This window comes from Danio rerio, chromosome 12 (assembly GCF_052040795.2).
Source record: "Danio rerio strain M-AB ecotype USA chromosome 12, GRCz13ab, whole genome shotgun sequence".
NCBI classification, from domain to species: domain Eukaryota; kingdom Metazoa; phylum Chordata; class Actinopteri; order Cypriniformes; family Danionidae; genus Danio; species Danio rerio.
In genome coordinates this window covers 44,746,567-44,763,102 of record NC_141032.1, presented here as the reverse complement: position 1 = coordinate 44,763,102, position 16,536 = coordinate 44,746,567, and the positions used below count along the sequence as shown (strand labels likewise).

Below are 16,536 nucleotides of genomic sequence, written 5' to 3'. Positions count from 1 at the left end.
AATATATCTAGGAACACAAGTGAAATTAAACCTTTCCTCTGGGGAAAATAATAATAATAGTTAATGGGGAAACCAGATAAGAATAACTTGTTTCCTCCGGCCAGCATTGTATGTGACAAGTGTGCGTTTGCTTTTATTACACTCAGATTCTTCGGAAATTGCTTTTTTTTTATTGGCTTCTCCACAATATAACTTTTATTAGAATATCAACGAAAACAATTGAAAGCTCTAACTGAGGTATTACAGTTATAACAATAATACAAATAAACAAAACAATAGGAAAAGAAAGGATGGAAATGTAAACACAACACTTTTGTTACATGGTAACAAATCAAGGCTCAACAATATGAATGATTTCTGTATTGGGTCCGAGCTTTAGGCATCTTAAAATCATATGTCTTAAAAACATTTGAATTCTTGTACGCATTAATAATTGTTGGTTGTCTCGCTTTTTAATTACCATAAATTACAAGATTTACATTACTTTAATGCACAGAACATGATTTTGTCTTTCAAAATGACATTTCATTGGTGTTCAAACCAAACTAAGTAGCTATGAGGACAACCACAACATTAAAAACTTTTATTCGGACACATTTATATGGAAATTGGATAATAATTATTATAATAATTCCTTAGATCTATATAGCGCTTTTCTGAACGCTCAAAGCACTGTACACATTTTTAAGGGGAATCTTCTCATCCACCACCAATGCAGCATCTACCTGGATGGCGTGACAGCAGTCAAATTGCACCAGAACACACACCAGTTAATCGTTAGAGAGATATGGGGATGGTTAGGAGGTCATGATGGACAGAGGCCAGTGGGCTAATTTGGCCAAGATGCTGGTTTTCAAAGGACATCCTGGGATTTTTAATGACCACAGAGTGTCAGGACCTTGGTTTAAAATGGCTAAAATGAGTTCAAACTGATGTTAAACTTTATTAAAGTCCAGATCCGGCACTTATTTTACAGATCCACCTCCTCGCCTTCTTCCCGTCCGCTGTCCACTTTAACTTTGTTCCGCAACTCCCTAACCCTCTTCACTTTCGTCCGCAACAACCAGCCCCTGCCCTGGCTCATAACTTACGTCTGCGACACCCCTTTGTTATCCAACGCCCCGCTATCTCACCATCCCAACCATCCCACAACCCCCCGCTCACTGTCATGCATGCCACATCTACATCCTTGGGTAGCATGCCAGATTCACTACCCCGATCTGTTCCGGGACCTCGCGATTCACAGATTAAGCACTGATCAAAGCTGAGCCAGTCCTAAAAAAAAAAAAAGCTTCTTTTGTCAACACGTTCGACGTATGTGTTGTTTTATTTATAGTTTATTTTATACATAGCATCGTACAGGTGAATTGCTGCTAAAATTACTTCTCATATTGTAAACAAAATCCAAAACTGATTTAGATGCAAGTTTAAATTACTTCTTATACATTATTTCTAAATAGACAATGACCCACAAATGATGTAAATTCAAGGAGGGGCTAATGTCATGGTTGCTAATGGTTGGAAAACTTTGCCGTTATCCTAGATGCATAATCTATTGTTTTTAAAATGACAGCTAAATTTAGCATTGTATGCCATATTCACTGTATCACTCCATTAAAAGTGTTCATAAAAATAATAAGGCATATCACATTTTGGTAAAACAATATTCTAAAAAGTAAGATATACATTTTTAGCTGTTTTATGAAATAATTGACAACTTTAGCATTGTCAGAAAAGAAAAAAAAAAACATATTGTTGAGCCCTGAATATGGTTTTTAGTGGGTATAAAAGCCAACACAAAATGTATAATTGCATGTCAACCATAACAAAGAAAATAAAATCCTTTATTTAATCATACTTACAAATGAATGATACTTCCATAAACTGAACGCAGCCAAACATCTAAACAGTCCCTTCAATTAAATTTGTTATTGACTGTAAACAGAATCCACTTGCTTCACACAGCTGTACATCAATATATATATTTTTTTTTTGTAAAAAGTATTTTTACGATATCATGACAAATGTAGCTACAACAAACCATTGGACAACATTTGGAAAAACTCTACCGATACACAACACCACTTACTGATTCCCACAGATGCGTTGGGGAATCTGTGTCGTACTCTGACAAATGTTTCACTTCTACGGTCACTTTGAGCACAGCGCCAGGCAAGTCAACACTTATTTACAATTATTATAAAAATCATTTTCCGCCTGTGTGCACAGGTCAATGGCTTTAGATGCTTCTATCGAGTCAAACTCTGTGTTCGTGTTCAGCATTGATTTAGAAACCTTGTTATTCTGAAACCGGAGATTAAGAGCTTCAATATGAAACAGATTCAGATATGCAGAGTTAATTCCCAAACCACTGCTCGCCTTTAGCTGCTTGTGTATTTGTTCAGTTTTCTTAGTCCGTCACTGAAAAGCAAACAGCGCTGCTGCCCTTGTCATTTGGCCAGACGAATGGGCAGATGCTATCAGTGCATTCGCATTGATAAACAGTCAAAGGAAATCAGTTCACAGTAGTGTGGAGAGTTCAAACACTCATCTCATCTTCCTCAGGCGTATTCTGTTCTCCTTGTCCCGCTTCTTCAGAGTGTTTATGAACTGACTGAAAAACAGTTCCTGGTCTTTCCTCTTCTGAACCTGTTTGAATCGAGGATCTTTCCCATACTTCTCTGAAAAGTCTTTGAACGTTGATCTGCAAAATGAAGAAAATGAAACATAAGATGCAAAGTCAAAGTCAAATGGTTTCAACTAACTTACTGGCAGTTCTCCAAACTCAAGTGATCAGAATAACAGTTTTCCAAAATTGTACAACCAACACTAAAAACTAACCAAGTTACATGGATGTTTAAACTCGGATGATCTTAACTATCCAAAATGACTAAAACTAAGCTTTTTCTTAACCAAATAAAATTAATACTTTAATTTTCCTAAACCATTTTACCAAATCAAATTGTTACAAAACCAGATGATCAAAACTAACTAACAAACTAACAAACTAACAAACTAACTAACTAACTAACTAACTAACTAACTAACTAACTAACTAACTAACTAACTAACTAACTAACCAACTAACTAGTCATCAAGATTTCAAAATCAAACAGATACATTTTTCCAAACTTAGATTATTAAAACGGACTAACTGACATATTCTGCATACATTTGTTGCTTATAAGACAAATGTGAACATTTTCTAAGTCCAGAATCTAAAACCATTATTAAAAATAATTTTTTCTTATAGCAGATTTGATCCAACCAACCAACCAACCAACCCTAATGACAATCAATTACCTCTAAAATCATCCAACCCTAAAACCAACTAACCCTAAAACTAAACAACCCCATCCATAAAATCAACCAACCCTATAACCAACCAACCCTAAACCCAACCAACATTAAAACTAAACAACCCTGTCCATAAAATCAACCAACAAAAACCCAACCAACCAACCCTGTAACAGACCAATCCTACAAATCAACCAACCAAATAACTTCAACCCTAAATTCAAACTACCCCAACCCTATAAATTAACCAACCCCAACCTTAATACCAACTAACCCCAAAACCAACCAACCCCAGCTCTAAAACCAATCAACCAACCCCAACATAAAACCATCTAACCCTAAACTTAACCAGCCAACCCTAAAAACCAACCAACCAACCAAACAACTCCAACCCTATGACCAACTTAACCCTAAAACCAACCAACCAACCCTGACCTTAATACCAACCGACCCCAACCCTAAAACCAACCGACCCAACCCTAAAATCAACCAACCCCAATCCTTAAACCAACCAACCCCAATCCTTAAACCAACCAACAGTCAACCCTAAAACCAACCAACAATCAACTCTAATATCAACCAACAATCAACCCTAAAACCAACCAATCCCAATCCTAAAACCAACCACCAATCAACCAACCAACCCCAATTATAAAACCAACCAACAATCAACCCTAAAACCAACCAACAATCAAGCCTAAAATCAACTAACCCCAGTACTAAAATCAACCAACCAACAAACCAACCATTTAAACAACTAACTCTAAAGATTAACAACCCCAAACCTAAAACCAACCAAACATCAACCAACTATAAAACCAACCAACCAATAAACAAATCAATCATACAACTCAGACCCTAAAATTAACCAACCCCAATCTCAAATCCAATCAAACTCAGCCCTAAATCCAACTAAACTCCAACCCTAAATACAAACCAATCCAAACCCTAAAAACAACCAACCAACCGATCCTAAAACCAGCCAAACCCCACCCCTAAAATAAACTAACCAATCAGCCAAACCTAAACCAGAGGTGACAAACTAATCCAAACTTAGTTTAAAAAAACTGACACTAAGAGATCATATGTTCAGTCATAACCATCTAGTCCATATCCTACAGTATCGCCATCTCTCAGCAGTCAATTATTTAAGAGAACCCCTTTAGAAAAACAAACAAACATTGTTTAATTTCAAGGACAAATGTAGTGCATGGGGTAAAGTCTGTTCCTTTTATTTCAGTTTCCACTGTGAATGAATCCAGTAAGGAATAGAGCTAAAGTGAAAGCAGTCCTCAGTTTAAGTTTAAAGCCGTGAGCTAATCCCTGCGGCGTGTTTGAATTTACTTCTATGAGACTGAGACCTTTAGCAAGAAACAAGGTTATCATCAAACACACAAACTCAAAGAAACCAGGACTGCAAAAGCCATCAGTTATTAACACCTCCTCCGAATAAATAATCTGCTCTGGTGACAGGTTTTATTAATGCATCAGCACATTATTTCATCTCCTGTACTGGATAAACTCACTTGGATGTGATTTTTGACTCCTCCAGTAGTTTTTTGTATTCTTCTTTCGCTTGCTGGAGCTTGCACTTTTTCTCTTTGTGCTCCTCGTTCATTCTTGCTTTGACAAATTGATCATAAATCTGAGAATTTAAATGAGGGGATTTTTAGATGTATATTAAAATTAATACTGTAGCATTTTAATACGTAATGATGTAACACCATGTATACAGTTAACTTAAAGCAAGACATTTGGTTTACCAGTACATTTAAAATCACAGTGTTGGTGCATTACTGAAGTGAGACTCTTGTTTTGTACCCGTTTGCGTTGCTCTGGATTTAGCAGCAGGTATCGTGGATCAAATACAACTTTGTGCAGTTCTTTCTCCCAGGTGGAAAATGCAGACACCTGTTCAAGACAAGCAGGATGAAGGATGCTCGCACTTGCATGCATGTTGAACACTCAAGATTCATTTCAAGTGTTTACAGAAATACTAAAAAGTTTGGACCAAAATAATGGCATAATCTTCTTTTTTTAGGAACGAATTGCATCGATTTTGATTTCCATTATTCTTTAAAGTAACACTCCATATATTTGAAGATCGGTCTATTTAACTTCTCCAGAGTTAAACCATTGAGTTTTAGCATTTTTTAAATCCATTTAGCCGATCTCTTGGTCTGGACGCCTTTTCAAGAGTTCACACTTAGCTGATGATTGATTATAAGCAAGTTTGGCATGCTGTCCCGGGAGAGAGCCCTGAGCTCAAAGGTTCTTGAGCCCTGGGCTTTATCCCGTTTGGAGGAAGAGAGGGGAGCCTTGAGCTCAGGTAGATCTCGACAACTCCCCCTTGATAAGAGCTGATGACTAAAAATTGAATGCTATTAAAAGATATGCTGCATTATGAGATTACTTGTATTGCAAATTTAGATTTATCAATTTACTTGTTGTGCATGTTTTTGGAATGTGGGAGGAAACCGGAGGACCCGGTGAAAACCCACGCAAGCACGGGAAGAACATGCAAACTACACACAGAAACGACCACCAGCCTGTTAAAGGACTAGAACAGGTGACGTTCTTGCTGTGAGGCGACAGTGCTAGTCATTGGGCCACCGTGCTGCTCTATGGAGGGAAAGGTGAAAAGGTAGGGGTGAAAGGGGGGATTCTTCAAATCGAAGATGACTGTAGTGAAAAAACCCTGGCTCTTTATAGTGGGTAAGGAATGGCCTGATTGGTGGATCATGCATGCTAATGCAGAACCAGCCGTGTTCAATCATAATCACCTGTTCCTCTCGAAATTAGTTTATGAATAAACTTCACTTAGCGTAGCTTAGCATAAATCATTGAATCAGATTAGACCATAGCATCTCACTTAAAATAACCAGTTTTGATAATTGTTGTATTTATAGCTTGATTATTCTGTATTAATGTCATGTTATGAGACTGAAAAGTTGGTATTGTCTAGGCTGATATGTATTGGAACTATACTCTCATTCCAGTGTAATAATCAAGGAAGTTTGCTGTTGTAGCCAGTCTGATATCACAAAGAAACGTAAGTATTTTATGTTTTGTCAGTTTAGTGGCTAATTCGTACGAATTCAGTTGTATGAAAATGTACGATTTTTTAAAAGAAGGTGTGGCACCCAACCCCACCCCCAACTCCAATCGTCATTGGGTAATGAGCAAATCGTACTAAATTGTATGAATTAGATCGTACAAATTCATATGAATTAGCCACTAAATCAAAAAGTTACGAATTGCCGTGAGATTGCATTGCTTTAGCAGGTGCAATGATATTATGCAGCACCTGACTATTAGCTATTTTCTGTCAATATACCCAAAGTGAACACATGCTTGCAGAGGGAGTGTGCCTTACAACATGGAGACATTTGTGAGATACAATTCAGAACTATTTTCATGTGCTGCATAATATCATTGCGCCTGCTACAGCCATGACACTGCAGCAAAGTTCTATGATTTTTTATGTTAGAATGAAGTTCCTAGTCGGTCTAGAAAGTAGCAACTTTTAATTTTCTGTCAGTTTTAGTAAACAATGTAAGTACAGAAGTGTCAAGATTTAAATAGGACAATTATCAAAAACATGTTAGTCATTTTTGAGTGAGATGCTAATGGTCTAATCAGATTCAATTATCTATGCTAAGCTAAGCTAAAAGTCCTGTTGTCAAACACAGAGAATGGCTGGACGGATTTAAAAGTGGTAAAACTCAACTCTTTAACTCTAGGGCAGTTGTAAAATGAGTTGAATTTTACAAAAAAGCTGGAGTGTTTTTTAAGGGGTCATAGTCACTGGTTTTCTCACCCCTCTTTCCAGAAGCATGTCTCTGAAATGAGCGATCCGGAGCTCCAATGGTAAAACCATTCGATGGGATGATCCGTTTTTTCCATCTTCATCACAGTCAACAGAATGGTCAAGTCTTTGGTGAAGACAAAATACAACAGCTTTAATAGTTAATTATGCTATTGTCTTGTAGATTATATAGAGACACAATTATAAAACAATATAAAAATGAATACAAAAGCACAAATCAAATCTACAAAATGATTTAAAGAAAGAAAATGAAGTGGGAAGTATAAATAAAATATTATATTGATGGTCTAAAATGCTTTACCAAAAAAAGCAAAGCTTATGCAGATTTTGCTTTTATGAATGGGTTACATGCACAGAAGTGTTGTTCACCAACTGAAATCTCTCAGTGAAAGATTGTTGTGACTGTTTTCAGTTTCAGGAGGTCCTTTTACAGCATCAATAATATACATTTTTATTTAGTTTACCAACAAAACATCAGTAAATAGCGTTATTCCGCCAATAGCCTGCTTTACTGAGGGGAAGTAGTTTTTATATTCACATTGGTTCATTTATTTTTTTTTTGGTTCATTTTTTGGATGACAGCCTGTGACGCGCTCCCTATATTGTTAATCATGCTACTCTGAATATTTGGTCTAAAATAGCATGCAAGTATGGCTGAGTAATAAGTGCAACTCCTGCACACTGCCGGCCAACCACTAAGCACTAAGTAGTCGCTTTAAGTGTGTGAGAGAGTGAGACTGATGAGAGAGTAATGACAAGTCACTTGTCAGCATGATGGCATATTAACGTTGTTCCCCAACATACCCCAACATCGTGGGGATGTTGGATTTTGTTTGAAAATGAAACTCTGATTGGTGTCAAAATCCAATGTCCAACCTAAAGTCAACCAAATATTAGCATCTAATCATGTTACACCTTGATGTTGTGTGGATGTTACCACTATGACGTTAATCAGACATTGGATTTTGGTCACTTTCCAACACAACCTAAAATCAACCAAATATCAACGCAATTTGATGTCGTTTTTGGACATCAAAATAACATTGTCCTTAGATGTTGGCTAGATATTGAATTTTGGTCACCTGACGTCATGCCCTAAATCTAACCTAATATAAACGTCTTATAATGTTGTGTGCCTGCTGGTATATCAACCACAAGCTGTTCACCATAGATGAAATCTTCCATAATTCATCTTGAAAGCTTAAGTGTAGGCTTGTGTTCTCATCACCACGCATACATTTGTTCACACTTCAATGAAATCCTCTCCAAGTCTAGAGACAGACTGAGAAATCTGCATCAAGCTGTGAGTGCAGATGTTTCCCACCATAATCCAAAGACGTCCTGTTGAGCTGTGATTTATTAAGGTGAGTGACGTACAACACATCGAACTCGAGATCCTCCTCATCAATTAAAGCTGACTCGGAATAGATCTGTTGTATTTTACATGACTCAAGCGTACGTACTTGTAGCGCTTGGACTTTGAATTATGTTCCTCGTCGTCCTCCTCATCACCGGAGGAAGAATTGGAGTTGTCGTCTGTTGATGAAACAAATGCAACATTAACATCTTTTTAAAATAGAGCAACAATGAGAACTAATTTGCTCAAATGGACGTATTTAAATAATAGACCCTGAATATATTAAGGTCATCAATAGATAATCTCAATGCAATGGAAATGAAGCTAAATCAATAAAGATGAAAAGCCCTCTGGGAAATCAAGCCAGCCGTATAATAACTTCCAGACAAGATCCAGACTAATTCAATATTTGCAGAGTCGCTTCATTGGATTACTCTTTTAGTTAATCCACGAGAACACCAGTTTTGCAGTTGGCGGGTGTATTTAACTTTTGCTTGAGCATCATTATCACACTGCGAGGATTAAACTTTCAGCCAAGTTCATCCCTTTACGCAGGCCGTGCTCCTGTGTTTTGTATCATAAAGTCATGAGTAACACTTGACTGATTCAGCAACTTAATCTGAGTTTTACCTTCAGGCTACAGTTGGACTTGCCAACATGATCTCATTAGAATTTCAGGGCATTACTATTCAAAAAGTTTGAGGCGGTTGTCCTTAAAGAAATTAATCCTTTTATTTAGCAAGGATGCATCAGAATGATCAAACGTACTTTACTTTTTATATAAATTATACATTTCTTTTATATATAAATAATATGATCTTTTTAATACTGTTAGCAATATTTAACATTTATGATGATGTAAATATTTCAGAAATGGCAACAATTGACTGAAGACTGGAGAAAATATGCTAAATATACGCTCGCCGGCCACTTTATTAGGTACACCTGTCCAACTGCTTGTTAATGCAAATTTCTAATCAGCCAATCACATGGCAGCAACTCAATGCATTTAGTCACACAGACGTAGTGAAGACGATCTGTTGTAGTTTAAACCGAGCATCAGAATCGGGAAGGAAGGGGATTTAAGTGACTTTGAATGTGGCATGGTTGTTGGTGCCAGACTGGCTAGTCTGAGTATTTCAGAAACTGCTGGTCTACTAGGATTTCCATGCAAAGCCATCTCTAGGATTTACAGAGAATGGTCTGAAAAGGAAAATATCCAGTGAGCGCCAGTTCTGTGGGGTCAAATGCCTTGTTGATGTCAGAGGAGAATGGCCAGACTGCTTCGAGCTGATAGAAAAGAAACAGTAACTCAAATAACCAGTTGTTACAACCTAGGCATGCAGAAGAGCATCTCTGAACGAACAACATGTCCAACTTTGAGGCGGATGGGCTACAGCAGCAGAAGATCACACCGAGTGCCACTCCTGTCAGCTAAGAACAGGAAACTGAGGCTAGAGTTCACACAGGCTCACCAAAATTGAACAATAAAAGATTGGAAAAACGTTGCCGGTCTGATTTGTTTCGATTTTCGCTGAGACATTTAGATTGAAGGGTCAGATTTTGGCATCAAAAACATGAAAGCATGGATCCATAATGCCTTGTATCAACGGTTCAGGCTGGTGGTGGTGTAATGGTGTGGGGGATATTTTGTTGGCACACTTTGGGTCCATTAGTACCAATTGAGCTTTGTGTCAACACCACAGCCCACCTGAGTATTGTTGCTGACCATGTCCATCCCTTTAGGACCACAGTGAACCCATCTTCTGATTGCAACTTCTAGCAGAATAACGCGCCATGTCATAAAGTGCAAACCATCTCAGACTGGTTTTTTGAACATGATAATGAGTTCACTCTACTCAAATGGCCTCCACAGTCACCAAATCTGAATCCAATTGAGCACCTTTGGGATGTGGTGGAACGGGAGATTGGCATCATGGATGTGCAGCCAATAAATCTGCAGCAGCTGTGTGATGCTATCATGTCAATATGGACCAAAATCTCTGAGAAATATTTCCATTACCTTGTGGAATCTATACCATGAAGGATCAAGGCAGTTTTGAAATAATTTATTTATAATTTATATGAAAAGAAAATATTATAATCAATAACTTTTAATACTGTTAACACAGTTTAACATTAATAATAAGACATAATATAAATATTTCAGAAAAAGCAACAATTGACTGAAGAAAAGAATTAAAAGACTGGAGAAAATATGCTGAAAATGTAGCTTTGCTTTTTTAAAAAAAAGACTAAATTAGAAATGATGTTTAAAAATATTTAAAATGTATCACTTGTTTTAAAATCATTTTCCACAACAGTTTATGCATGTGATTTTTCTAAAAATTATTAACATGAAATTCAGTTATATAAAGAGTGTAAACGATTTAACTTTGTGCTATTTGGATTTCATTTCTAAATACATTTGCCATTAAGTAGGTCAGAAAACACACGGCCTGCATACCAATCTGTGCTCTATTCTTCCTAAATTCAATCTAAAAGTGTTACGTTTTGCCTGAATGGAGTCTCACCATCTTTCTTGCGTTTATGCGGCGGGTCCTCAATGATTCGATTGAGGTCTCCACGGTCTTTCAGATCCACTGGTTTCTCCCATACTGACAAATGCATTGTGGGATTAAAGAAAAACACCCTGTCGTCACCCGTCCACACCACACACCTAGAAAAAAAAGAAGAGAATGATTCTATTCAGACTCATTCACATGAACACGATCCAACAGCATTTTTTGTACAACACCAAATCAGAGAAACTTGGGACAGTATGGAAAATGCAAAAAATAAAGTGGTAAGTAGTGTTTTTCAAGTTTACTTTGACTTGTATTTCATTGCAGACAATATGAACTCAACAGATTTCATGTTTGGTCTGGTTAACTTCATTTCATATGTAAATATACATCCTTTACTGTCATTCAGACCTGCAACACATTCCAATAGAAGTTTGGACAGGAGCAGTTTAGGGCTAGTAAGCAAATGCCAGGGTCTGTCATGGTATGGAGTTGTCAATACCCTTGACAAAGGTAGCTGGCACTTCTCTGATGCCACTATTAATGCTGAAAAGTACACAGAGATTTTTGAGCACAATATGCTGCCTTCTTTTCCAGGGACGCCAGTGCATATTTCAACAAGACAATGCAAAACCACATTCTCCACACATTACATTACATTACATAAGTGTAAAATGTTTGCAATTAATATTTTTATTTGACCAAAAGAAAATAGTTGGCCAAGATAAATCGATTTAAAAATCTGTAATCTGGGATAAAAAATTAAATTGTCACTGTCACCAGTGATCTAGCATTTTTAGATGGATGGAGGACATTCATCACCCGAACTACAATTTTGCCACTGAACTGCACAACAGTTCAGTGGTTGCAGACACTGCTGAAGCTTGTAAGGACTAATGATAATGATCTCACATTCTCACACACATTGCTGAGTCTTATTTGCTGTAACATTACAAAGTGTATCGTTGTTTAATCGTTCTGTGTTGGTTGGCCCTTGCCTTGTTTCCTTGTTTATGTTGTTTTGCCACCTGTACCAAACTATTTGCCTCTGACCTCAACTAAGCTTTTGGAATGCCCCCATGATACCGTTTGTTCCTGTTTTGACTGTTGCATGCTTGATAATTCTTAATAAAACTGCATTTTGGGTTCTCAACTTCGTTGTTTCTCGACTCCCATTGGTTACAGAATTACTGAGAAGCCAAAAGCCAGGGTCTGTCATGGTATGGGTTTGTGTCAGTGCCCTTGACAAAGGTAGCTTGCACTTTTGTGATGGCATCGTTAATGCTGAAAACTACACTGAGATTTGGGAGCACAATACAGGTACTTGACTGGCCGTCCTACAGTCCTGACCTGTCTTCAATAGAGAATGTGTGACACATTTTGAAGTGCAAAACGTAACAATGCAAACTCATACTGTTGCCCACCTTAAGATTTGTTTGCAGGATAAACAGGACAAAAATACACACACACTTCATCACTTGGTGTTTTCAGTCCCTAAACATCTTTTAAGTGTTAGGAAAAGGAATGGCAACATGACAAAGTGGTAATGCTTTACTGTTCCCACTGTTTTGAAATGTGTTCCAAGAACCCAAATTGGAATATGTGTTTATTTTGTTAAAAATAAAACAATAAAAGTCATTAGGGACACTGTAAATAATGTGTATATATTTATGTCTGCAATGACACACACGTCAAAGTCAATTTAGAAATCGCTACTTTGTTTTTTTTATTTGGGTTTCCATACTGTCCCAGCTTTTTCTGATTCAGGGTTATAGTATTCTCACAAGCTGACTAAGAAATCATCTTTGTAGTGTAACCTAGTGAGGGGATTCTAGGTCGCACATGGCAGCTGGGAATCGCTAAGAGCAGATGGGCTGAATTTGGTCATTTGATTCAATCCTGCTGTATTTTTTTCCCACCTCACATTCCTAGAGATTTTAAAACGTATAAATCTACAATATATCCAGCTTCGAGCATCTACAAGCCTATTATACATTTTTAGTTTTCTGCCATAAATCCAGAACTGACCAATTTCTCCAACGTTCCGCACTAGATATTCATACCTTCCGGTGATAATTTTAGACCCATTGAAGGCATGTCAGATAAAGTATTCATGGATTCTGCACTAGTCTGTGAGGTAATTTGATACAACCTCATGCCAACCATGACAAACCAATCTTGACATTTCATTTTGCTACCCCATCGCATCAGGGAGATCGGCAGTGCCTTCCTGTACCGTAAAACTGACCCAATGATATTAAAAAATCTTTGAAACGGAGCATTCGCTCTGCCCGAATGCAGTTATTCATATCGCAAACATATTGTCGGTGCTAGTCACATGCTACATTTGTCAATTCTATAGTACCACAGGGATTCTTGAATTTCTAAATCATGTCCATTCAACCTTCACATAAAAACAAAAGCTACAAAATTAAATTTAGAGCCAGGAGCATTTCATTGCTCCAATATTATTGTGTGTGTTTTTCATGCTAAAATACTTTTATTTTAATACTGATACTGATACTGATATACTGTTTCTAGGTCAAAACTATTTGACTTCTCTATGTGACATGGCAGTATATCCTGACAAAAAGTAGAAATTAAACAAATTTGTTTATTATTTTAAATTAAGTGGCCTTAACTACTAAGTAGTTGCATCAGAATATAAATACAATGTGCTTAATGAGTTCATAATGTATTGCAGAACACTTCTGGTGCTCCTGAGGTGGGGTTCTGGTAGGGTTAAGGACAGGTTTGTTGTTATGGATAGGTTTAGGTTAAGGTGTAAGGTATGATCAACAGTGTAATTATGAATGCAATTACAAAAAAAATTGCAGATGTAATTACATGCAGGTATTTAATCAAGCATAAGTTCAGTGTAACAGCATGTATTTACACAATAAGTACTGTACATTGAAAAAAAATAATAATTTCAGTGTAAGTACATATTAGTTAAGGTCACTTAATATGAAGTGTGACCCAAATAGATGAAACTAATGAAGCATCAATTAAGCATGAACTTCATTTGAAAAATATCACTCACTAAAATTACATTTTATTGATGACGTTTTGAAGATTTTATGTTTTTGTTAATAGCAAAAAAAAAGAAAAAAAAAAGAAATACATACTGTGCAATCTATGCAGAATGATTTTCAAACATGCACCAGTTCCTAATAGAAAATCAAAACAGAGTAAACTAGTGTGACCATATATTTTAATAATATTTATTTTTATTTTTTTAAGATATCTTTGTATTTCAGCATGAACTGTATATACTGTGTTGGTTATTGTGTAAAGAAAATGAACATTTACAATTGCACCTTGCACAAATGAATCAGAGTCTAATAAATCAAAAATCTTGTGTAAGCCTGTCACAGTAATCAATATAGCTTCTTATCACGGAATACATGGACATAACATGACATAGGCAATACATTTCATCATCAATTTCTTATGTTTATATAACAGTCTCAGTAGGGGATAGGGCTGTGTGGTATTGGAAAATATGACGTTATGATATTTAGTTTTCTGTGATTTACAGTTGAAGTCAGAATTATTAGCCCCCCTGAATTATTAGCCCCCTGCTTATTTTTTTCTACCCAATTTCTGTTCATTAGAGAGCAGATTTTTTTCAACACATTTCTACACAAAGTTTTAATAACTCATTTCTAATAACTGATTAATTTTATCTTTGCCATGATGACAGTAAATAATATTTTACTAGATATTTATCAAGACACTTTACTGCTTAAAGTGACATTTAAAGGCTTAACTAGGTTAATAAGGTTAACTAGGCAGGTTAGGGTAATTAGTCAAGTTATTGTATGACGATGGTTTGTTCTGTAAACTCGAAAATAATATAATTCGAAATAATAAATCGAATTAATAAATCGAAATTATATAGCTTATAGGGGCTAAAAATTATGTCCTTAAAATGGTGTTATTCTAGCCAAAATAAAACAAATAAGACTTTCTCCAGAAGAAAAAAAATATCAGACATACTGTGAAAATTTCCTTGCTCTGTTAAACATCATTTAGGAAATATTTAAAAAAGAAAAATAAATTCAAGGGGGGCTAATAATTCTGACTACAACTGTATATAATTACATCTTAATAATCTAGATATAGTCTAAACCTTTAATATGAGCATAAACCGGAAAAGCTAGAGACTTAATCCACTACCTCAATGTGCTCTCCATTTAATTTCTTTTAAGCATAAACCCTAAAAAGATCTGATCTGTCTACATTCTAAAAAAAAAAAAAAAAAGGCTTTTATAGGAATGGAACCATCCTCCATATCAGGATAATCGCACAACAGCACCAGTTCTGTAAAGCTGGTGTCATCAAGCACACGTTAAATGCCGAAATTAAAGAGTGAAGCCGGTTCGTGTGTGTCAACAAAAGCTGAAAGCGATAAGCCATGACGCCTGCTGGGCTTCAAAAATGTCTCTGCGTGTATGTTTGTGTGTTTGTTTGCTGAGAAGGAAAGCCCACACTGCTTTGGCAGAGCGAAATGGAAGTCTTGCATAACACATTGTCCAAATGCTGTTTTTTTTTTTTTCAATCGGGTGTCACTGCATCTGTTTAGCGCTGGAGGTTTGCCACGTATTTTATTCAAGCATGTATTACTGTCATCAAGCACTTCTAAAGCGGCATGCATCATTTAAACGGTGCTAAAGCTGCTGACATTTATGACGGCACGAGAAGCGATAAAACAAGCATCTTTATATCACCATATAACAACAAAATACCTATTGAAGCATTTCAGAATACTGGAGAAAAATGCTGCATTTACAATTGTGGCATTTTAAAGTGTAGGTCGACACACATTACGAGAGCACAATTGATTGGTTATTATCTTGCATGCAGAGAAAGTCATTTGTTAGCTATGCATTGGATTGATGGTGAGCTGTATGCATTTATATATACGCGTTAATAATACTGGTGGTTACCATGGTGATCCAGGTATAGGTGTGGATGCAACTGGCCGCTTGTCTTTGGGCAAAATGTCCTCGTCCATGCTGACTTTGAAAGGCTCATCCTGGGAACACACACACACACACACACACATAAACAGAAAAGATATGTCAGCGTGACATAAAAGTGCATGTGATGTTGTCTGAGTGGCCCAAATGGCTTTGTAAGTCTTCATCCAGTATTCAGAATGTGAACAGGTCTAGGACGAGGGATGCTTACACCCTAGGGAGTTTTTCATCCTAACGTGTAGTGAATGTTTTCAAAGTGTGCGAAGAAGAAAGAAAAAAAAATCCCAAATGAGAAATAGGTGCATTTCCATCAAGCTAAGTAGAGCTGCACAATATATCGTTTCAGCATTGACATTACAATGTGATCATACGCAATAGTCACAACACAGCATTAGGGTTGTAACAATATACCGGTATGACGGTCTACCACGATTTGAACGTGCACGATTATCATACCATGAAGAATTGCATATCAACGGTTTTAACCCTTAAAGACCGAGACAGCCGCCCGCGGCTAAAAATAAGTATTGCTCTTAAATGTTT

At 36.6% G+C, this 16,536-nt stretch overlaps 1 protein-coding gene and 1 long non-coding RNA gene across 2 annotated transcripts in view; one reads left to right on the top strand and one right to left on the bottom strand.

Moving 5' to 3' along the window:
• LOC147834568 (uncharacterized) overlaps positions 1–16,536 on the top strand; it is a 110,061-nt gene that overhangs the window by 40,604 nt on the left and 52,921 nt on the right. The window lies entirely within an intron of this gene.
• Positions 1,817–16,536, bottom strand: part of tcerg1l (transcription elongation regulator 1 like) — a 195,548-nt gene continuing 180,828 nt past the window's right edge. The window contains exons 9-15 of the mRNA XM_087276894.1: positions 15,961–16,049; positions 11,018–11,163; positions 8,590–8,662; positions 7,118–7,232; positions 5,119–5,208; positions 4,824–4,942; positions 1,817–2,704 (exon numbers count right to left, since the gene is read on the bottom strand). Coding sequence (XP_087133020.1) covers positions 2,548–2,704; positions 4,824–4,942; positions 5,119–5,208; positions 7,118–7,232; positions 8,590–8,662; positions 11,018–11,163; positions 15,961–16,049 — 789 coding nt within the window. The 3' untranslated portion in view covers positions 1,817–2,547. The remainder of the gene's footprint in view (positions 2,705–4,823; positions 4,943–5,118; positions 5,209–7,117; positions 7,233–8,589; positions 8,663–11,017; positions 11,164–15,960; positions 16,050–16,536) is intronic.